The 25,091-nt window shown below is 42.4% G+C and overlaps 1 protein-coding gene across 1 annotated transcript in view; it reads right to left on the bottom strand.

Annotated features, from left to right (window-relative positions):
- Positions 1–25,091, bottom strand: part of LOC125452340 (dynein axonemal heavy chain 8-like) — a 1,165,100-nt gene that overhangs the window by 7,574 nt on the left and 1,132,435 nt on the right. The window contains exons 93-96 of the mRNA XM_059645122.1: positions 22,228–22,388; positions 14,585–14,741; positions 11,450–11,602; positions 3,847–4,036 (exon numbers count right to left, since the gene is read on the bottom strand). Coding sequence (XP_059501105.1) covers positions 3,847–4,036; positions 11,450–11,602; positions 14,585–14,741; positions 22,228–22,388 — 661 coding nt within the window. The remainder of the gene's footprint in view (positions 1–3,846; positions 4,037–11,449; positions 11,603–14,584; positions 14,742–22,227; positions 22,389–25,091) is intronic.

Raw genomic sequence — 25,091 nt, 5'->3', positions numbered from 1 at the left:
CCCTGTGGAACCCCACTCACCACTGACTTCCAGGCAGAATATTTTCCTTCTACTACCACTCGCTGTCTTCTGTTGGCCAGCCAATTCTGTATCCAAGCAGCTAAGTTCCCCTGTATCCCATTCCTCCTGACCTTCTGAATGAGCCTTCCATGGGGAACCTTATCAAATGCCTTACTGAAGTCCATATACACCACATCCACAGCTTGACCCTCATCAACCTTACTAGTCACATCCTCAAAAAACTCGATAAGGTTTGTAAGGCATGACCTACCCCTCACAAAGCCGTGTTGACTGTATTTGATCAAGCCATGCTCTTCCAGATGGTCATAAATCTTATCCCTCAGAATCCTTTCTAACACCTTGCAGACGACAGACGTGAGACTTACCGGTCTATAATTGCCGGGGATTTCCCTATTTCCTTTCTTGAAGAGAGGAATTACATTTGCCTCTCTCCAGTCCTCAGGTACGACTCCAGTGGAGAGCGAGGATGCAAAGATCTTCGCAAGTGGCGAAGCAATTGCATTTCTCGCTTCCCAAAGCAGCCGAGGACAAATCTGATCCGGGCCTGGCGACTTGTCAATCTTAATGTTTGACAAAATTTTCAGTACATCAGCTTCCTCTATCTCTATCCATTCCAGCATGCACACCTGCTCTTCAAAGGTTTCATTCACTACACAGGTCGTTTCTTTCGTAAAGACAGAAGCAAAAAACTCATTTAGGGCTTCCCCTACCTCCTCAGGCTCCACACACAAGTTCCCTATGCTATCCCTGATCGGCCCTACTCTTTCTTTGACCATTCTCTTATTCCTCACGTAAGTGTAAAATGCCTTTGTGTTTTCCCGGATTCCTTCTGCCAAGCCTTTCTCGTGCCCCCTCCTGGCTCTCCTCAGACCATTTTTGAGCTCCTTCCTTGCCTGCATGTAATCCCCTCTAGCTGAACTTGACCCTAGCTTCCTCCACCTTATGTAAGCTACCTTCTTCCTTTTCACTAGAAGCTCCACCGCTCTCGTCATCCAAGGTTCCTTTATCTTACCCCGTCTTGCCTGTCTCAGAGGGACATATTTACTCATCACTCCCAACAACTGTTCCTTAAACCATCTCCACATGTCTATAGTTCCCTTACCATGGAACAACTGCTCCCAGTCCATGCTTCCTAACTCGTGTCTAATCGCATCATAGTTTCCTCTTCCCCAATTAAATATCCTCCCATTCTGCCTAATCCTCTCCTTCTCCATAGCTATGTAGAATGAGAGACTGTTATGGTCACTATCACCAAAATGCTCTCCCACCACAAGATCTGATACCTGCCCCGGCTCGTTTCCGAGCACCAAGTCTAGAATGGCCTCTCCCCTCGTCGGCCTGTCAACGTACTGCGTTAGGAAACCCTCCTGAACACACCTTACAAAAACAGCTCCATTCAAATCTTCTGCTCGAAGGAGGTTCCAATCAATATTAGGAAAGTTAAAGTCACCCATTACAACAACCCTACTGCGTCCACACTTTTCCAAAATCTGTCGACCTATGCTTTCTACAATCTCCCTGCTGCTATTGGGGGGCCTGTAGTAAACCCCTAACGAGGTGACTACTCCCTTGCTGTTCCTAATTTCCACCCATACTGACTCAGTAGGCAGATCTTCCTCGACAATGGAAGCTTCTGTAGCTGTGATACCCTCTCTGATTAGTAGTGCTACACCCCCTCCTCTTTTTCCCCCCTCCCTATTCTTTTTAAATGTTCTAAACCCTGGAATATCCAGCAACCATTCCAGCCCATGAGAAACCCATGTCTCTGTTATGGCCACAACATCATAGCACCAGGTACTGATCCATGCTCTAAGTTCATCACTTTTATTCCTGATACTCCTTGCATTAAAGCAAACACACTTTAACCGATCCCTTGGTTCCTTCCCAGGAAAATCCTTCCAACTAGCTGGTCTACCTCTTGCTACTGCCTCACCTGCATCAACGCTCACCTCTGGTATACAGCTCAGGTTCCCACCCCCCTGCCATACTAGTTTAAACCCTCTCGAACTACTCGAGCAAACCTTCCACCCAGGACATTGGTCCCCTTCCAGTTCAGATGCAACCCATCCTTCTTGTACAGGTCCCACCTTCCCCAGAAGGCATCCCAATTATCAACATATCTGAAACCCTCCCTCCTACACCAGCTGCGTAGCCACGTGTTCAGCTGCGCCCGCTCCCTGTTCCTCACCTCGCTATCTCGTGGCACCGGTAGTAAACCAGAGAACACTACTCTGTTCGTCCTGCTCTGCAGCTTCCATCCTAACTCCCTGAAATCACTTTTTATATCCTCAAACCTATTTCTGGCTATATCATTTGTGCCAATATGTAACACGATTTCTGGCTGTTCACCCTCCCCTTTCAGAACTTTATACACCCGATCGGAGACGTCCCGGACCCTGGCACCAGGGAGGCAACATACCTTCCGGGAATCCCGATCTTGCCCACAAAATCTCCTGTCGATTCCCCTAACTATCGAGTCCCATACCACGAGTACTTTTCTATTCTGCCCCCTTCCCTTCTTTGCCACAGTGTCAGGCTCAGTGCCAGAGAACTGACTAATATGGCTTTCCTCTGGTAGGTCAACCCCCCCAGCAGTATCCAAAACGGTATACTTATTGCTGAGGGGAATGCCCACAGGGGATCTCTGCACTGTCTGTCTGTCCCCTTTCCTCCCCCTAACTGTAACCCATCTATCCTCGTCCTGAGCCTTAGGAGTGACCAGCTCCCGATAACTCCTCTCAATTACCCCCTCTGCCTCCCGAATGATCCGTAGTTCATCCAGCTCCAGCTCCATTTCCCTAACACGGTTTTCAAGGAGCTGTAGCTGGGTGCACTTCCCGCAGATGTAGCCAGCGGAGACGTGTGCCACATCTCCCAACTGCCACATTTTGCAGGAGGAGCAAGCAACTGCCCTAGCATCCATACCCCACTTATCTGAACACCCACTCAATACTAAAGCAGAAAGCTCACTTCAAGTAATAATAACAAATTAATAACAAACTTATGTTCAATAGAGAAAGTTTAGAATGAACCTTTCCTGATAGCTTTTCACTGTTTTTTGTTTCTATTCATCTGTGGGATGTGGGTGTCGCTGGTTGGGCAGCATTTCTTGCCCATTCCGAGTTGCTTTAATTTCCCCCTTTTGTTTGTCCATGATTTTATGAATGACCTCGGCATCGGTCACCTCATTATTCCAAAGCAGTCATGTTTCACCTCCCATATCTCTGCAAATGTGAGGTCAGCTAAAACTATATTATCATTCCTACTAATTCCATTCAGTCATCACTCATGTGCTGATTGACCTCCAGTTAAGAAATGCCTTGATTGATAATTCTCACTCTTGTTTTCAAAAGTCCATAACCATTTCACCCTTTGGCAAGTCTATAAACTCTTCAGTCCCACAAACTTACAAGACATCTGTGTCTCCAATTCTAGCTTCTTGAGTACATCCAATTTAATCTCCATCTTTAGCTGCTTAGATTAGATCCTATGCTTTACAATTCCCAACCTAAGCCTTTCCACTGGTCCTTCTCATTTTGCTCCTCTAATCTGCTCCTTGAAACCTCCAACGTTGACTAAGTTTTTAGTCATTTGTCATAACATTTCCTTGCATGGTTCAGTATTAATTATTAATTATTATTTCGAACATTATTGTGATATGCTTTTGGATGGTTTAATATCGATACAGTTTAGTGCATATTTCCAAAACAATGATGAACTAAGTGCAATTTACAATCACAATTACAATGACACAAAGAATAGCAAACTAATAATGCTTCATGTATATTGCCAGTGTGTAATGTTCTTGCAATTACAGGTACTTACCCTGGGGATTAAAGAACCCTGTCATCCAAAACACATTGGGTCTGCCCTCAAATATCCAGGAAGAAAACTGTGCATTTCTCTCTAGGAATTCTGTGAACCAAAATCCCAAAGTAGTGGAATCCCAGGAAATCCTCTTCCACAGCCCGGGTACACGAGCATTGTACATGTTATCCAACGCATCTGTTAAATTCTGTAATGGAAAAGCATGTTATATAGAATCCAAGACTTGACCAGACATCAACAACCGATTGAAATGATATGTTTGCTTCATAGTTCACAAGGTATATCCATCACTGACAAGGCCAGCGTTTATTGCCCATCCCTAATTGTACGTGAGATACATATAGAAACATAAAAATTATAAGCAGGAGTAGGCCATTTGGCCCTTTGAGCCTGTTCCACCATTAATATGATCATGGCTCATCACCCACTCAGTCCCCTGTACCTGCTTTCTCCCTTTGATTCTTTTACCCTGAAGGACTATATCTAACTTATCGTCTTAGAGTCATAGAGCATGCAAACAGACCCTTAGGTCCAACTCGTCTGTATCAACCGGATATCCCAAACTGACCTTGTCCCATTTGCCAGCATTTGGCCCATACCACTCCAAACCATTCCTATTCATATACCCATCCAGATGCCTTTTAAAAGTTGTAACTGTAGCTGCCTCCATCACCTCCTCTGGCAGCTCGTTCCATACATGAACAACCCACTGCATGAAAAAGTTACCCCTCAGGTCCTTTATAAATCTTTCCCCTCTCACCTTAAACTTTTGCCTTCTACTTTTGCACTCCCCAACCTGAGGAAAAAGATCTTGGCTATTCACCTTATTCATGCCCCTCATGATTTTATAAACCTCTTTAAGGTCACTTTTCAGCCTCCGAAGATCGAGGGGAAAAAAGCCTCAGCCTATTCAGCATCTCCCTATAATTCAAACTCTCCAGTTCAGGCAACATCCTCGTAAATCTTTTCCGTACCCTGTCAAGCTTAACAACATTCTTCCTACAGAAGGACGGCCAGAATTGTATGCAGTATCTAAAAGTGGCCTCACTAGTGTCCTGTACAGCTGCAACATGATGTCCCAACTCCTATATTCAGCGTTCTGATTAATAAAGAGAAGCATGCTAAATGCCTTCTTGACCCTCTGTCTACCTGTGACTCCGCTTTCAAGGAACTGTGCACCTACAAACCTCAGTCTCTTTATGCAGCAACACTCCCCAAGGCCCTGATGTTACCTGTATAAGTCCTGCCCTGGTTTTCCTTACCAAAATGCAACACATTACATTTGTCTAAATTAAACTCTGTCTGCCACTTCTTGGCCCGTTGGCACATCTGATCAAGGTCATGTTGTACTCTGAGCTAATCTTGTTCGATGTCAACGATATCATTTATTTTGGTTTCATCAGCAAATTTACAAATCATACCTCCGACATTCACATCCAAATCATTGAAATAAATTCTTGAAACCATTCACTACTTTGGCCTCAGCTGCTTTCTCCAGCAGAAAATTCCAATGACTCACTGATCTCTGGGTGGTGAAATTTCTCCTTCTCTCCGTCCTAAATAGCCTACACCATATCCTTAGAGCTAGGAACATCATTCCTGCACTTACCCTGTCTAGTCCTGTTAGAATTTTAAAGATTTCTGTGATATCCCCACACCCCCAAACCCACATCATTCTTCTAAACTCTTGAGAATATAGAACATAGAACATAGAACATAGAACAGTACAGCACAGAACAGGCCCTTCAGCCCACAATGTTGTGCCGACCATTGATCCTCATGGATGCACCCTCAAATTTCTGTGACCATATGCATGTCCAGCAGTCTCTTAAATGACCCCAATGACCTTGCTTCCACAACTGCTGCTGGCAACGCATTCCATGCTCTCACAACTCTCTGCGTAAAGAACCTGCCTCTGACATCCCCTCTATACTTTCCACCAACCAGCTTAAAACTATGACCCCTCGTGCTAGCCATTTCTGCCCTGGGAAATAGTCTCTGGCTATCGACTCTATCTATGCCTCTCATTATCTTGTATACCTCAATTAGGTCCCCTCTCCTCCTCCTTTTCTCCAATGAAAAGAGACCGAGCTCAGTCAACCTCTCTTCATAAGATAAGCCCTCCAGTCCAGGCAGCATCCTGGTAAACCTCCTCTGAACCCTCTCCAAAGCATCCACATCTTTCCTATAATAGGGCGCCCAGAACTGGACGCAGTATAGTCCTAACCGATCCAATTACTCTTCGTACGTCACTCCTATCATCCCAGCAATCAATCTGGTAAATCTTTATTGCATTTCTTCCACAGTGAGAACATCCTTCCTCAAATAAGGAGGTCAAAACTGTCCATAATATTCCAGGTGATCTCGAAACAAGGCCATGCACATTTGCAGCAAGACGTCCTGCTTCTGGATATTGCATAACCAGGATGCTGGAAGGAACGTCATGGATTTGATGTTCCTGAGTGGTTCAGGAGGTGCTGCAAAGAAGCCATGGCAAGCTGTTTCTTGTAGAAGATAGATAGTGCAGCTATGGCATACCAGCATTGAGGGGAGTGAAGGGTTATTGTGTTAAAGGGACATCAATCAGGCGGGCTACTTTGTCCTGGATGTTCCTTTTACTCTTTTCTGGGATGTAGATATATCTGTGATAATGGGAACTGCAGATGCTGGAGAATCCAAGATAACAAAGTGTGAAGCTGGATGAACACAGCAGGCCAAGCAGCATCTCAGGAGCACAAAAGCTGACGTTTTGGGCCTAGGCCCTTCATCAGAGAGGATGATCTGATGAAGGGTCTAGGCCCGAAACGTCAGCTTTTGTGGTCCTGAGATGCTGCTTGGCCTGCTGTGTTCATCCAGCTTCACACTTTGTTATCTGTAGATATATCTGATTGGGCCAATATTTATTGCTTATCTCTAATTTCCCTTAAAAAGCTAATCTGCCTTTTTGAAGCACTGCAGTCTGTGTAGTGGAAGTACACCCAGAGTATGGTTAAGCAGCAAGTCATGTGCCTTGGGGTTGTTTCAGCTACATTCAGACCATTCAGGAAGTGACAAAGTTGACAGATGAGGGAAAGGCTGTAGATGTCATATACATGACTTCAGTAAGGCATTTGAAAAGGTTCCCCATGGTAGGCTGATGGAGAAAGTGAAGTCGCATGGGGTCTAGGGTTTACTATCTAGATGGAGAGAGAACTGGCTGGGCAACAGGAAACAGAGTTGTAGTGGAAGGGGGTTTCTCCAAATGGAGAACTGTGACCAGTGGTGTTCCCCAGGGATCCATGTTGGGACTAGTGTTGTTTGTGATATATGGAAATGATCTGGAGGAAGGTATGGATGGTCTGATCAGCAAATTTGCAGATGACACTAAGATTGGTGGAGTAGCAGATAGTGAAGGGGACTGTTGGAGAATGCAGTGGAATATAGATAGATAGCCTGGAGAGTTGGGCAGAGAAATGGCAGATGGAATTCAATCCAGGCAAATGTGAGGTGATGCATTTTGAAAGTCCAATTCAAGAGCGAACTATGTGGTAAATGGAAAAGCCTTGGGGAAAATTGACGCACAGAGAGATCTGCATGTTCAGGTCCATTGTACCCTGAGGTGGCAATGCAGGTGGATAAAGTGGTCAAGAAGGCATATGGCATGCTTTCATTCATTGCATGGGGTATTGAGTACAAGAGTTGGCAGGGGTTCTGAAGAAGGGTCACTGGGCCCAGAACATTAACACTGTTTTCTCCTCCACAGATGCTGCCAGACTTGCTGAGCTTTTCCAGCAACTTTGTTTTGGTAAAAGAGTTGGCAGGTCATGTTACAGTTGTATAGGATTTTGGTTCAACCATATTTGGAATACTGCGTACAGTTCTGGTCACCACATTACCAAAATGATGTAGACGTTTTGGACAGGGTACAGAGGAGGTTCACTAGGTATGGAGGGCACTGGTTATAAAGAGAGGTTGCCTGATATGGAGGGCACTGGTTATAAAGAGAGGCTGAGTAGATTAGAATTATTTATATTAGAAAGACTGAGGTTAAGGTGGGAACCTGATTGAAGTCTACAAAATCATGAGGTATAGACATGGTGGATAGTAAGAAGCTTTTTCCCAGAGTGGGGGACTCAATTACTAGGGGTCACGATTTCAAAGTGAGAGGGGAAAGGTTTAAGGGAGATATGCGTGGAAAGTTCTTTACACAGAAGGTGGTGGGTGCCTGGAATGCGTTGCAAGCGGAGGTGGTAGAGGCAGGCATGATAACGTCATTTAAGATGTATCTGGACAGATACATAAATGGGCAGGGAGCAGAGGGATACAGATCCTTGGAAAATAAGCGACAGGTTTAAATAGAGGAGCTGGATCGGTGCAGGCTTGGACGGCTGAAGGGCCTGTTCCGGTGCCGTAATTTTCTTTGTTCCTTGATCTACATTCATTTAGTCAAGTACAGAGTATTCAACTTCTATAGACTGCAGGCAGATTTTGAGAAATCAGGAGATTTACAGTAGAATTGCCAGACTCTGGTATTAAATAGCCTCTATTATCCTGGATGGTGTCAACTTTCTTGGATGCTTGATAGAGCTGCACCCATCTAGACAGATGTGGAGTATTCTATCACTTTCCTGACTTGTGCCCTGTGGATTATGGAGAGGATTTGGGAAGTCAGCAACAGGATTCATAACCTCTGACCTCATTCGTAGCCACTGTACTTCTGCCATGAAGTCTAGTTTCTGGTCAATGGATGACGTCTAATGGAGAGCTTTGACATAATCATTAGACATTTCTCCAAGGTGAGTGTATGCCTGAGAAGGGAAGAAATGTGTGTTACACCCAAGTGACCCACTTGGGCTACAGCATCAACAAGATTGGTTACACCCATTGGAAGACAAAGTGGGGATGATCAAAAGTGCCCTGGCTTCCATGCCTGTACTGGAGTTTAGATCTTTCCTTGGATTGGTGAATTGCTATGGAAAATTCATGATCAATCCTGTTTGGGAGATACACCACCTGTGATGCTGCCACCAATGGCAGAGTCTGTTCTGGTTTTAAACTTTCTGGACATCCTTCCAGTCACCTCTAAGAATATCAGAAGCAACAAGTTCCGGTTCTGACAAAACTAAAACAGCTGGTGGCAATGCGTGGTAAAAATGGGCTATCACAACCAGAATTCAACCCTTTCTGGATCTAATTAGACCAGTTCACCATAGAGGATGGTATTTTATTATGGGGAGCAAGCATGATTGTCCCAAGCAAAGGTTGTGCCAGATACTGCCTGAACTCCCCAGGGACATCCAGGAGTGTCCAAAATGAAGATGTTGATGAGCAGATATGGCTGGTGGCCAGGATTGGATACAGACACAGCCAGGTTGGTGGGGCAGTGCCCAGAGTGCCAATAAGGACAAAAATTACCACCAGCAGCTCCCCTACATTTATTGTAATAGCTGGTAAACCCTGGATATAGGTACACATTGACTATGCCCCTTTCATGGGCTCAACGTTCTTAGTCATTGTGTATGGTCACTCAAAGTGGCTACATGTGCATGGATTTCAATTGTCAAACATGGGGATGACAATAGAAAAAGTGTGAGTATCTTTTGCAATCTACAGGCTCCTGGAAGTGTTGATCACAGACAAGGGGTTTATTCATTTTCCAGCAGGAAATTTGTGAGTATTTCTTAAAGTCAAATTGGCTTATAAGGAATGCTCCATACCATCCATCATTTCATGGTTTGGCAGAAACAGCAGCCCAAACTTTGAAGGCATGCTTAATGAAACAGCCTACAGCTTCACTCGATTCCTAACTGACACCTTCCATCATTTTATTTATAACTGAGAGTAGACTGATGGGGCAGTAATTGAGCAGGTTGGATTTGCCCTGCTTTTTATGTATAGGACATATCTGGGCAATTTTCCACATTATCAGGTAGATAACAATTTTGTAGCTGAACTGGAAGAGCTTGACTAAGGGAATGGCAAATTATGGAGCACAAGTCTACAGTACTATTGCTGGAATGTTGTCAGGTTCCATAGCTTTTGCTGTTCTACTGCCTCCGACCATTTCTGGGCATGCTCTGGTATCTGTGATGCTTCGTGAGATGGATCATCCACTCAGCACTTCTGGCTGAAGACTGCTGTGAATGCTTCAGCCTTATATTTTGCACTGATGTGCTAGTCTCTCCCATCGCTGAGGATGGGGATATTTGTAGTGCCAATCCCTAGTGAGGTGTTTCATTGTCTACCACTATTCACGTCTGGATGTGACAGGACTTCAGAGTTTAGATCTGATGGAACAAAAACAAAGTTGCTGGTAAAGCTCAGCAGGTCTGGCAGCATTTGTGGAGGAGAAAACAGAGTTAACGTTTTGGGTCCGGTGACTCTTCCTCAGAACTGATTCCTTAGATGCGATAGGTTGGTTGTGCTTTCAAGCCAAAGCAGCTTACACCACATCCACCAACATTGACTCCTTTTACACCAATGCAGTGTGACAGCCAATGTATGGATAAGCATATGGATGATGATGAGATCGTGTAGGGGAATGGGCTTAGATTAGTTCACAGGTTGGTGCAACATCGAGGGCCAAAGGGCCCATTCTGCGCTGCATTGTTCTATGTATATACTCTACAAGCAGTAACTCACCAGTGTTCCTTTGGCAGCACCTCTAGAGTCTAGAAGTACCAGAGCGACCAATGCACTGGAATACTATCACCATCAAGTTCCTTCCAAGTCACTCACCGTCCTGGCTTGGAACTATATCACTGTTTCTTCCTTACTGCTTTGTTAAAATCCCGGAATTCCCTTCCTAACAGCACAACAGGTATCCTATTACCCTAGGTGTTCATTGCAACATAGAGTCATAGAATCATATAGCATGGAAACAGGCCCTTTGGTCCAACTTGCTCACGTCCACCAAGTTTCTCAAACTAAACTAGTCCCATTTGCTTGTGTTTGGTCCATATCCCTTTAAACCTTTCCTATTCAGGTCCATATGTCTTTTAAATGTTGTAGCTGTACCTGCATCTACCACTTCCTCTGGCAATTTATTCCACATACAAACACCCTGTGTGAAAAGTTGCTCCTTAGGTCCCTTTTAAATCTTTCTCCTCTTGCCTGAAAAATAAGTCCTCTAGTTTTGGACTCCCCTACCCGAGGCAAACCACCTTTTCCTCTCACCGTATCTGTGCCCCTCATGGTTTTATAGCCCTCTATAAGGTCACCCCTCAAACTCTTACACTTCAGTGAAAAACATGCCAGCCTATCCAGCCTTTCCTTATAACTCAAACCAGGAGTTTTTAAATCTTTTCTGAACCCTCTCCAATTTTATAATAGCCTTCCTATAGCAGGGCAACCAGAACTGTATACAGTGCTCCAAAAGTAGTCTCTCTGACGTCCCGCACAACCTCAACATGGTGTCCCAATTCCTATAAGCAATAGTCTGAGCAATGAAGGCACACATGTACTGCAGCATTTCACGAAGGCAGATCACCACCACAGCCTCCAGGGAAATTAGTTATAGGTAGTAAATTCTGATCAGGCAGTAATACATAAATTCTACGAATGAGTATAAAATAGAATTTAAATTGTGAGTTGCATCCGTTGATAGGAGAATAATACAGACCTCGCTCATGATGATGGTCCCCTCTATGGCTAACTTTAAGTCATTCAGACAGCTTCGGAGCATTGTAATAACCTTCTGCATTCGATCAATTTCTTGCCGTAGAAAAATGTTCATGGAATTCAAAATTCCCATTTTTAGGAGGCGAGCTTTTACCTGTCAAAACAAATAGGCTTGGTTAAAATGATCAGTATGTTTACGGTCACTGCTAGCTTTCTAAAATGATGCAGAAAACTGAAATAAAGGTGGGATTTGAAAAGTGTTGGTTTCAAATGACTCCGTGTTACTGTGTCCCTTTGTCTTGGATCAACGTGGAAAATTTATTTCTGGATGGGAAAGCTGTTTTGTGAACCGCCTGTCCATTCTGGCTATTCTACTAGTCTGGCTAATTTAATGGCTGCTTATATAAATAATTATGACATGAGGAGAAAGCTGTGAAAACTGGCAGGACATTTGAAAAGATTAAACAGCATCCCTTACTCAAAGGTAAGTGTGGAATGGGATGAATATGGACCAGTGTTTCAAGAAGGGAAATGAGACAATACTAGATAACAAAGTTTGGAGCTGGATGAACACAGCAGGCTGAGCAGCATCTTAGGAGCACAAAAGCTGACGTTTCGGGCCTAGACTCTTCTTCAGAAAAAGGGGATGGGGAGAGGATTCTGAAATAAATAGGGAGAGAGGGGGAGGCGGACCGAAGATGGATAGAGGAGAAGATAGGTTGAGAGGAGAGTATAGGTGGGGAGGTAGGGAGGGGATAGGTCAGTCCGGGGAGGATGGACTGGTCAAGGGGGTGGGGTGAGGTTAGCAGGCAGGAAGTGGAGGTGCGGCTTGAGGTTGGAGGGGATAGGTGAGAGGAAGAACAGGTTAGGGAGGCGGGGACGAGCTGGGGTGGTTTTGGGATGCGGTAGGGGGAGGGGATATTTTGAAGCTTGTGAAATCCACATTGATACCATTGGGCTGCAGGGTTCCAAGCTTCAATTCTTCCTCTCACCTATCTCCTCCTCCCACCTCAAGCTGCACTTCCACTTCCTACCTACTAACCTCATCCCGCTCCCTTGACCTGTCCGTCCACCCAGACTGACCTATCCCCTCTCTACCACCCCACCTATACTCTCCTCTCCACCTATCTTCTCTGCTATCCATCTTCGGTTTGCCTCCCCCTCTCTCCCTATTTATTTCAGAATCCTCTCCCCATCCCCCTTTTCTGATGAAGGGTCTAGGCCCGAAACATCAGCTTTTGTGCTCCTAAGATGCTGCTTGGCCTGCTGTGTTCATCCAGCTCCACAGTTTGTTATCTCGGATTCTCCAGCATCTGCAGTTCCCATTATCTCTGATCAAATGAGGGAATACTGTTCAGGGAAGGTCAACCCTTTGTGCACGAGATCCTAGGAAAAGAATCTTTAAACTTCATGTAACATTTGGTCTTCAGACCAAGCACTTGCCGATTGTCTTCATGGTTCAAGCAATTTGGAGACCCCTCTTGACATTATAGGAACCTGATTTGCTTGAATGTATCAGATGCTTGCTGGTATATCAAATATATGACAACTAAAATACAGCATAAAATGAGAGGCATTACAGAGGAACATTTACAATTCCCATTAATTATGAAACAAAATTGGATATTAGACCATAAGGTACAGGGCAGAATTAGGCCATTCAGCCATTTGAGTCTGCTACACCATTCAATTGTAGCTGCTATGTTTCTCAACACCATTCTTCTGCATTCTCTCCATAACCCTTGATCCCTTTACTAATCATGGATCTATCTATCTCTGTCTTAAGTACACTCAATGACCTCCACAGCCTTCTGTGGCAATGAGTTTCACAGATTTACCACTGTCTGGCTGAAGAAATTCCTTCTCATCTTAATTCTAAAGAGTTGTCCCTTCACTCTGAGGCCATGCCCCATGGTCCTAGCCTCTCCTACTAGTGGAAGCATCTTCTCCACATCAGTCTCTCCAGGTCTCACTGTATTCTGTAAATTTCAATCAGATCCACACCCATCCTTTAATTTCTATCAAATGCAGACCCAGAGTCTTCAACTGCTCCTCATATGACAAGCCCTTCATCCCTGAGATCATTTTTATCAATCTCCTCTGGATGTCCACCAATGCCAGCACATTCTTAATAAGAACCAAAAGTACTGCGGATGCTGTAAATCAGGAACAAAAACAAAGTTGCTGTAAAAGCTCAGCAGGTCTGGCAACATCTGTGGAGGAGAAAACAGAGTTAGTGTTTCGGGTCCGGTGACCCTTCCTCAGATCTGACCAGTTCTAACCGTCACCGGACCCGAAACGTTAACCCTGTTTTCTCCTCCACTGATGTTGCCAGATCTGCTGAGCTTTTCCAGCAACTTTGTTTTTGTTCCAGCACATCCTTATTTAGCTACAGTGCCCAAGACTGCTCCCAATACTTTAAATGTGGTCCGACCAGAGTCTAATATAGCCTCAGCAGTAAATCTCTGTTCTTGAAATGAATGTTAATTTGCTTTCCTGTCAACTGAACCTGCACATTAACCTTAAGAAAATCCTGAACTAGGACTCCCAAGTCTCTTTGTGCTTCAGATTTCCAAAGCCTTGACCCATTAGGAAAATGTCTACACATCTATTCTTCCTACTAAAGTGCATAACCTTACATTTTACCACATTGTACTTCATCTGCCACTTTTTTGCCCACTCTCCTAGACTGTTCAAGTCCTTTTGCAGCCTCCCCGCTTCCTCAACACCACCCATTCTTCCACATATCTTTGCGTCATCTGCACACTTAGCAACAATACCCTCAGTTCCTCTGCCCAGATCATGAATGTATAATATGAATAGTTGTAGCTCCAACATTGACCCTTATGAAACTCCACTAGTCACTGATAATCTTTAGTAAAATAAACTGAAGGTACCTTGCTGAGAGTAATTAATAACTGAAAGTTTTAGTCTTGTTAACTGATGCAAGGTATTAACTGAAATAGTTTTACAATAATTTTGGAATTAACATATCCTCCAGAGGATCTCCAAAAGCAGTTTATTATCTTGTCTTCCAAGGTGCTGTACTCATTTCAACAACATCAAAGATGTAAAACGTGCTTTTGAGAGGTCAAACATGTATGAAGCTTTGATATAATTTAACCCATTATCATACCTCATGTGGCAAATAATCAGCGGGCAGCTTTAGCAGCATACTGTCAGCCTGTTTAAAGACAATGGCTTCTCTAGTCTCTCCTCCTCCTCCTGAAGTTTCTTTTGGCTGAATATTGGTGATGGTGTTGAGAATTTCAGCTGCAGTGTTACTCTGGTACCTGAAGGAAAAGAGAGCAATGAATGTTGGCATTTTTTTTACGATTCAAGAACGATGCATGTTTCTGTCAGCAGCATTTTGGGTTTCTTTTAGCAATGTGCAGCCAATGATCTGAAATCATCAGTATGCTGCCCTGATTATTCCATTGGTTTAGGTTAGGACTTAAAGTATTTAATCACATTCATGAGTTTGATCTCTAGTTTGTGAAGTTTGTCAGTCTCAGCAAAGACATTTATTGGGAGGCTAAAATTAGCCACAGTGCCTGAGGATTGGGCAGCAGACAACTGGTTCAGATTCCTGTCTCTGATGGCTAGCCCATGATTTCTGCTGGAAGAGCACAGAAGTGAATTTGGGTAAGACCAAAAACAAAACTATATAAATTGCTAGAAATAATCAATGACTGATTGTAGACCTTTTGCTAGGATATTTGTATCATCAATAGCCATGAGAGGTGCTAGAAGACTGCAGGGTGGCTGATGTGGTGCCATTGTTTAAGAAAGGTGGTAAAGAAAAAGCCAGGGAACAACAGACCAGTGAGTGTGACGTCCGTGGTGGATAGGTTGTTGGAGGAGGTTCTGAGTGACAGGATTTACATGTATTTAGAAAGGCAAAGACTGATTAGGGACAGTCAACATGGCTTTGTGTGTGGGAAACTGTGTCTTAATAATTCGATTGAATATTTTGAAGAAATGAAAAAGAAGATTGATGAAAGTAGAGTGGTGGATGTTATGTACATGGACTTCAGCAAGGCATTCAACAAGGTTCTGTGTGGTAGACTGGCTGGATCACACGGAACCCAGGGGGAGCTAGCCATTTGGATACAAAATTGGCTTGAAGGTAGGGGACATAGGGTATTTTTGATTTTTGGACTGGTGGCCTGTGACCTGCAGTGTGCTGGATGGATTGGTGCTGGGTCTACTGCTTTTTATCATTTACATAATTGACTTGGATGAGAGTGTAGGAGAAATGGCTAGTCAGTTTGTAGATGACACCAAAGTTGGTGGTGTAGCAAACAGTGAAGAAGCTCATTTCAGAGTACAACAGGACCCTGATTAGATGGGCCAAAGAGTAGCAGATGGAGTTAAATTTAGAAAATTGTGAGGTGCTGCATTTTGGAAAGGTAAATCAGGGCAGGACTTATACGCTTAAAGGTAGGGTCCTGCGGAGTGTTGCCAAACAAAGAGACCATGGAGTACAGGTTCATAGTTCCTTGAAAATGGAATCCCAGGTAGACAGGCTAGTGAAGTTGTTTTGTATTCTTGCCTTTGTTGGTCAGTGCATTGAGTATAGAAATTAGGAGATCATGTTGCGGCTGTACAGGGCATTGGTAAGGCCATTTTTAGAATACTGCTTCCATTTCTGGTCTCCCTGCCAAACAAAAGATATTGTTAAAGTTGAAAGGGTTCAGAAAATATTTACAAGATTTACTAGAAAGTTTGGGCTACAGGAAGAAGCTTAATAGGCTGTGACTATTATACCTAGAGCATTGGAGGCTGACCTCATAGAAGTTTATTAAGTCATATAGAAGTTTATTAAGTCATGAGAGGGATGGACAGGGTGAATAGCCAGGGTAGGGAGTCCAAACCTAGACAGTATAGGTTTAAGGTAAGGGGGAAAGCTTTGAAAGGGATCTAGGGGTAACCTTTTCATGCTGAGGGTGGTGTCCGTATGGAATTTGCTGCCAGAGAAAGTGAAGGAGGTTGGTACAATGACAACATTTAAAAGGCCTCTGGATGGGTATATGAATAGGATGCTTTTAGAGGAATCTTATCATAGAATCCTGACAATGTGGAAACAGGCTTTTCGGCCCACATTGACAGAGCTTCCTACCCAGGCCCATTCCCCTACAACCCACCTAATCTACACATCCCTGAACACTACAGGCAATTTAGCATGGCCAACTCACCTGGCCTGCACATCTTTGGACTGTGGGAGGAAACCAGAGCACCCGGAGGAAACCCACACAGACATGGGGGGAATGTGCAAACTCCACAAAGACAGTTGCCTGAGGGTATGCCAGGTACCTGGCGCCGTGAGGCAGCAGTGCTAACCACTGAGCTAGCATGCCGGGATATGGGCTAAATGCTGACAAATGGGGCTAGATCAGTTTAGGATACGTGATCAGCATGGATGAGTTGGACTGAAGGGTCTGTTTCTGTGCTACACGATTCTGTGACTCAATGATTCTATAAATCAGGTAACATCTGTGGAGAGAGGAACAGAATTAAAATTTCAGATTGACAATTTATCAGAACCGTAGAACAATAGAAATGTAACAGTTTTATTACATTTGTGTGTGTCTTGTAACTTGATACTGAGGTTTATCTAATTTGTTGATCATGGTTAGTTAAGTACGTAAGTGGAAGCTTTACCTTTGAGAGTATATACTGCGTTTGTGTCATATGCAAACACTTTCAGGGAGTTTAAGTTTACCTACCTAACAGTTCAATGGACGTTACCCTGAGGAATTTGTCCTGACCCCTTTGAAGTTTGCGTTAAGCAACTTAAATCTGGAACTTTTTATCTGAAGTTTACCTGTCAAATTTAATGACCTGGATTTTTCAGTCACTAGACCTGGAAGATTTTCTTTTTATTTTTGTTGAATGTTAAAAGATTTCATTGTGAAAGAAATTGCTCTTTTTAAAACCTATTTTAGCTTCAATCTAAGGTCCAAATGTAAACTTTACGATTAAATATGATAGGGTCAGCAATTTAGATAGATCACCGGAGTGAAGAGATTGTCCTCTGAAATGATATGAGTCAACTAAATGGGCATTCGTTTGAGTTCAAAAAGAATTAGCGGTCATCTCATTGAATTATTAAATTCTTATGGGGTTTGACAAGGTTCAGGATGTTTTCTTTCAGTGGGGTGTCTAACCAGGGTATACATAAATCAATAAGACACTAAGATATAGGAGTAAAAGTAGACCATTCAGCCCACTGAGTCTGATCTATCATTCAATGAGATCACAGCTGATCTGATAACCCTCAGTTCCACTTTCCTGCCTTTTCCCCAGGATCTTTGAATCCTTGACTGATTAAAAATCTATCTCAGCCTTGAATATACTTAACAATCCACTTCTGCGGCCCTCTGTGCTAAAGAATTTCACATAGTCACTACCCTCTGACAGAAAAAAATTCCTCTTTATTTCGATGCTAAACGTGTGATCTCTTATTCTGAGAATATGCCCTTTGGTCCTACATGTTCCCACAAGTGGAAAAAATCTTTTCACATCTACCTGGTAAAGACCCCAACCTTGTATACTTCAATGAAGACGCCTCTCATTCTTCTAAATTTTAATGAGTTCAGGCTGAACCTGGACTCAACCTCAACCTTGCCTTATACGACAGTCCCTCCATTCCCAGGTCAACCTTTCTCTGGACTGCCTCCAATCCCAATATACTTTTCCATAGATAGGGTACCAAAACAGTAAAGGATCAGCCGTCGTCCCACGGAATGGCAGAACAGACTCAAGATGCTGGTGGCTTCTTCAGCTCCTATTTCTTATGTTCTTATAGTTATTTGCCTAACTTGCTTGATGCAGTCACTTTGGCTAATCGGCTGCAAATTAGCTTGTCTTGGTTCCAGAATTAAACTGACATTGAGAAAGGGAAAATCTATGTCTCAGATATTACCAGATCTTTGTGGCAAGCTTTGTCAAGCATTCTGGCTTTGCCACTGACCACAAAATCCAGTTAAAGTGAATGGGCAAAGAAGTGACACATGGATTACAAGTGCAGGAGCAAATGTGAGCTAGAAGTTCTAGGGAGATGAAATGCTATTCACATCCGCAATTACATATTATATAGGGTGCACTGAGTCAAGTAGGGAAAATCAAGGGCCGTACAAGTAATTTAAGCTGAGATTATAGAACCAGGAACATTGCAAAGCTAGAATTGAAGTGTTAAAATGCTTCAAAGCTTACAAAGGCAAAGTTTAACAGAAGAAGAGAATAAGGTATCTGTTCCAGTTGCAATAGGAAAATAAGATCCATAATTAAAGCCTAGTTAAAGTGGGAAGAATTTTCTAAGGGCACAGAAACTAAGATCCATTTAGTGAAACTGCTAAAGTGAATGGGAATCTTTATTAAAATAGTAAGACAAAATCCAATAATAGATGTGCTGTGGTCATTGTAAATTGCTAAAGAATGCTGTTATGCAAAGTATTTAACCTGCAAAGCTATGAGAGCAGGATTTACTCAGCAAAGTCAGGGCAAAGGATGAGAATTGTTTATTAGGTTGCAAAGTTAGGAAGTCATCCATGCAACTTGTAAAAAATCCCACTGATAGCAGAAAACGTCTATTTCAATCAGAAAAACACAAAAATCCTTCAATGCAGTACTGCATAGCTGAAAATGCGTGTGTAAAGAAAACAACATTGTTTAACTGCACACTTAAAAGTCTCCAGGCTTTCAGTCTTCAGGATTATAAAGATTATAAATCCTACAGGATTATAAAGTTTTAAAGTTAGATGAATAATTAATTTCATTAAATAATTCATTAAGAAGAAATGTCAACAGAAATAATATGATCAGGATGATTTCATTTCAGGGACATTCCAAATAGAACTTAAAAAACGAATTCTTGGAGCAAACGTTTCTTAACATACAGAATTAATTCCGAACTAGATACTAATTCTCCACCGGAAGAAGTAAATAAACTTTGATACTTAACTAGGACAAAGTCTGATGATGTTATAGCTTGCCAAGAACTCATACAGTCTTTAGATTAAGTTGCACGGGCTTTGCTAGTTATTTTAATTTTGGAACAATTAAAAATCTTATGAGATAACAAAGTGTGGAGCTGGATGAACACAGCAGGCCAAGCAGCATCTTAGGAGCACAAAAGTTGACATTTCGGGCCGAGAAAAGGGGGATGGGGAGAGTATTTTGGAATAAATAGGGAGACAAGGGGAGGCGGACTGAAGATGGATAGAGGAGAAGATAGGTGGAGCGGAGAGTATAGGTTGGGAGGTAGAAAGGGGATAGGTCAGTCCGGGGAGGATGGACAGGTCAAAGGGGCGGGATGAGGTTAGTAGGTAGGGAATGAAGGTGCAGCTTAGGTGCGAGGAGGGGATAGGTGAGAGGAAGAACAGGTTAGGGAGGTGGGGGCGAGCTTGGCTGGTTTTGGGATGTATGGGAGTGCCACAATGATACCACCCGTAGGTTGCAGGGACAGCAACTCGTATTCTGCTAGGGAACCCTGCAGCCCAATGGTATCAATGTGGATTTCACAAGCTTCAAAATCTCCCCTCCCCACACTGTATCCCAAAACCAGCCCAGCCTGTCTCTGCCTCCCTAACCTGTTCTTCCTCTCACCTATCCTCTCCTCTGACCTAAGCCGCACCTCCATTTCCCACCTACTAACCTCACCCCGTCCCCTTGACCTGTCCATCCTCCCTGGACTGACTTATCCTCTTCTTGCCTCCCCACCTATACTCTACTTTCCACCTATCTTCTCCTCTATCTATCATCGGTCTGCCTCCCCCTCTCTCCCTATTTATTTCAGAATCCCTCTCCCCATTCCCATTTTCTGATGAAGGGTCTAGGCCCGAAACGTCAGCTTTTGTGCTCCTAAGATGCTGCTTGGCCTGCTGTGTTCATCCAGCCCCACATTTTGTTATCTTGGATTCTCAGCATCTGTAGTTCCTATTATCTTTAAAAATCTTCAAAGACAAGATTTAAGAGCTCAGCACCCAGGTATATACTTCGATATCCTAATGATCTCTACAGATTAGTGACAATTGAGCTTCCAAGAGAGAGTTCATAAGATGTAGCATTTTTGTTAAAATTATTTTTGATTCTTTGCTATGATTTATTTCAGTCTAAAGAAGATTTAACTTTAGAGAAAGCCATTTGGTTGGTAATGAAGCACAAGTCCAGAAGCAGCAGAGATTGATCAAAAGAGAGAAAGATCAATCTTCTCACAGGATCTACAGAATCCATTTTATTCTTAAGGTTCAAAAAACCTTAAATACACAAGAAAGAAGCTAGTACAGAGAGTAGGCCAGACAGCAGATATAGAAAGTTAGTGTCAATGCTGTGAGAAAAGCAAAACTCACAACACAAGCACCTAGCTGCTCAAAACAAATACTATATTTATAAAACAACACACCACTTCCAAAACATATGCAGAAATAGGGCATGGTTGCATTGCAGTATAAAGTCAAATAGCTATTCATACAAAGATACTGATGTAGTACAGCAATCTGCTACATAAGATATCTCTAATATATTCTTGGGAGAGATTGATGATCCAATCAGTTAATTCAGGCAAAAAGAGATTTATATCAATGGACTTCTCATTAATTTTCAGCTTTGATACAGGGGTCAGTGTATTATAAAACTGCATGCGCTGAGAGAAGAAATATTGCTTATAGTATACAACAATGTAACTATAAGTTCTAGGACGTGTACGACTTAAGTTTAAAGATATGCCTCAAGCACTTTGCAACATGACGTATACGAATGTGTGACACCACAAAGAGAATGTAAGGGTGCCTCCACTTTGATGAGATTTTTTTCTCCACTGGAAACAGATAAGCAGGCCTTCGACATCATAGGGATATCCACTCCAATTACAATGCCAGCCTCCTTGTCATCTACTTCCCAGGAGACCACAAAAAGCTCCCACCAAGTGGGCTGAAAAATGTTCACTCATTGGTTTTTATGGAGGCAATGGATAGGAGTTCCTAGTTGTTAACCATTTTAAGTGTGTTTCTGTAAAATCATCCACTTATTGTGTGCTGTGTAGGTAATTCTTAATTGTGGGATTATACATACTTTACGAAAATGTTACATTGTCCTTTTTGGTTTGAAACAAATGCTGGTAAGAAAAGAAATCTTACAACATAACACTTTGCACAGAATATGGAATGTGATTTAATTTGTTTTGAAATTTTTGTTGTTTAATTAAAGAGGAGGGAATATGTTATTAAGTGCTAAATTTCTTTAATTGCACATAGGTGGTAGGCAAGAACCAGAATAAAATTGTGATTGTTAGTTGTAGAGATGTATACTTGTGATGTGTAACTCCGTAAATAAATATAAAAGTATGTAAGGATTGGCTTCAGTTCCATACTTCATTAATCACAGGAATAGTGCAGAATCTTGGGACTGTAGCAGAATTTTCAATCCTTTCCAGCTCTTCAACTCCACCATTGTTTTCATGTAACAACAGCCTGTGACCAAAGTAAATGGCAAGGGAATTGGCACAATAATGATTTGCAATATTTAATTGTACCTGTGGCGCCAGAGATGTAGGAGTAATAATCAATTATAAATGGTAACACTTGAAATAAGCAATAGTGGAGGCCACCCATTGTAAGCAAGTTGCTTTCTCTCCACTCTTCCCTGAGCCCTGTACATCCCCCTTACTATATCTAGCTTGGGCTGTAATCCAATTATTACCAGGGAATAGAGAACAATATTAAGTGATCTTTACTGTGTTGTCAGGTATTAGGTAAAAGTAACTCATGTCCTACTTACGTGATATCAGCATTTGGATGTAGGCCAAACACCTGAGGGGTGTCAACAGCAGGTAATGTCTGAATATACTCTAAATAGCTGTCGACGGTGGCACAGATTGGAATGACATAACCAGTGTAGAAGTTGAACTTGGGATCAAATGTCTTCTCACTGAACCACACCTAAATTACAAGTCCACAAAACAGTTACATTAAATGCATTTTACCTCATAACTCAAATATTCCTTTAAACCAAGGTGTTAGATACCCTATAGAAAAAATAATAAATAAGTTAAAATGAAACTACTGACTGACTTGAGAAATTATTTACACTTTGTCGTTTAATAACCTTAATGAGACAAATCTGAAGAGCTATAAAAATCCTCATAAATAACAAAGCAGAATAATTTGTCAAATTATTAAAGGCTGAAACAGAACCAGTAATCTGTCAATCTACGATTTCTCTACTTCCTATTGTCGATATAGGGCCCACCTACTGCAAGAATGTTACATTTACAGTAAGATAACATTTTGATAGTTATTTTGAGCTACAAGTTCTTTTTTTCTGAGAAGCTGGTCAGCAGAAAGGAAAAAATACTGAGTTTCTGAAACATTCCAATTTTTCACATTCAGTCACTGTGAAATTTGACTGTAGAATGAAACTTATGATCTAATCTAATAGGTGAATTGTCATAATGTTCCAGTGCTTCATGTTTGCAATTTCATTGTCCTGCCAAATATGAAGAAGACCAATGCCACAAACAAGATAATAAAGTGTGAAGCTGGATGAACACAGCAGGCCAAGCAGCATCTCATCAGATGAAGGGTCTAGGCCCGAAACATCAGCTTTTGTGCTCCTGTTGCTGCTTGGCCTGCTGTGTCCATCCAGCTTCACACTTTATTATCTTGAATTCTCCAGCATCTGCAGTTCCCATTATCTCCAATGCCACAAACAACTTGTTTTCTAATTTGTGTTTCTAATAGAATTGTAATGAAAGGTTGCTTCTTGCTCACTAGACATGAATAGTATTGTGCCATTTGCCTCACACAGACGTGAGTTAAATGGTATGAGGTTGCCTTATTTTCATCATAGAAATTAACTAAATTCACCACCAACAGTTGAGAGATCAGCCTGAGAAAACACAAGAAGTCTGTCTTGGACCCATGTCAGCCAATTTAATTAAGCCTGGAATCATTAAGGAAATAAAAATAGGAATATTCTGCAGGTCAGACAGTATACGGAGAGACTGGAGGAAGGATAGCGGGTGGAATTTAAGGATTGTGGGGGTGAGCTTGTTCGTTGACTGGAGAATTGGTAGCAATAATTGGCCTGTTGAGATACAACTGCAGTAAGGCAGCCTGCTGCCAGCAAGGTTCCCACATCCAGTGAGGCTTCTCCTGCATCAACCTCTTCAGTCCAGTTCATGTGCTACCTTTGAGAGAAACCAGCCAATTAGAGGCCCTGTACTGAAACTATCATAATCCTTCAGTCTGGTTTGTTAAGGAGATATATAGTTAATCATTTGCTAGTGTAGAATTCTGCTGATCCAAGTTCCTCTCATGATCTTTTGACTTTCTCAATGTAGCAATCAATCTCTCTTCTATTAGACTCCCCATAACGTAATTACTCCTCCACTGATCGAAACACTTCTATTGGTCTTGAGACCTTTCTTAAATCCCCCTTATGAAAGGTCAGAAGTCAGAGTAAGTTGCATGTTTAGTGCGAAGGAGACTTTGCCCGAGTGAGACTCAGCGAGAATCCGGGTCAAAATGGGAATCCTCAGGGCATGGGGAAAGAGGTACTTTAATTAATTCTTAATGCACAAAATAAAGTCCCCAGACAACAGCTGAGTGGGACAGGAAGAAAGCATGGTTTAGTCCTACCTGCACAGAGGCCAATGGCAGAATGATTCACTGAGGCAGGGAAAGCAGCTGATTAGTGATTAAGATTCGACAGTATTTCTAATCTAGGAGCCCTCTGAATCTATCATGCCTGCTAATTGGTATTCCATTTTGGAAAATAAGGACAATAGTTCCTCAGAAATGTGCAGCCAGAGCCAAGACCATGTCATCACCGATCTCTCTGTTTTGCAGGGGTGGAGGAAGCAGAAAGAAAGAGCAACTGTTAAAGAGAATTCCATTATCAATAATATCAAAAGGTACTTGGTATTTAAGAAGGGCTTCATTACTAAAGGATGAAATCAATGCTGTCGTGAGAAATGATATCAGCACTGGAGACCAAGATGTAGAATCGGTCTGGGCAGAAATAAGAAATAGCAGGGCAAGAAGTCCCTGGTGGGAGTAATCTGTAGGTCCCCAAACAGTAGCCTTACAGTGGGGGACATTTTAAACCAAGTAATACTGGGGCTTGTGAGAAAGATACAGTAATAATCATGGTTGATTTTAATAAATAGACTGAATTAATCAAATTGGCAAGGATAGGCTTGAGGGACAGCTTACCAAATGTATTAGAGAACATTCATTGGAACAATATGCTCTGTATGCAACCAGGGAGCAGGCCATTCTGGATTTGGAAATGTGTTAATTAAATATCTCATAGCTAAGGATCCTGTAGGGAATAGTGATCTCAGCAAGCTAGAATTTCAAACTCAGTTGGAGAGTAAGAAATTGGAGACGCCCTACTAGTACTCTGGCATTAATCAAAGGTACTTATATAGGCATGAGGATAGATTTGGTCCTACTGGACTGAGCAGGAAGACTAAAACGTCTGAAGACCTTAAGACTAAGGACAGCTAATGAGCAGTGGCAGGTGGAGATATTCAATTGCTTCTAACTAAAATATATTCTAGAGACAAGACTGTGAGAGGGAAAAAAATCATTTATGGCTAAGCAAGAAACTTAAAGATTTCATAAAGAAAAAACTAA

The sequence above is a fragment of the Stegostoma tigrinum genome, chromosome 4, assembly GCF_030684315.1.
Source record: "Stegostoma tigrinum isolate sSteTig4 chromosome 4, sSteTig4.hap1, whole genome shotgun sequence".
NCBI lineage: Eukaryota > Metazoa > Chordata > Chondrichthyes > Orectolobiformes > Stegostomatidae > Stegostoma > Stegostoma tigrinum.
Note: the sequence above shows the minus strand (reverse complement) of the source record. Positions and strands in the feature narration are given on the sequence as shown.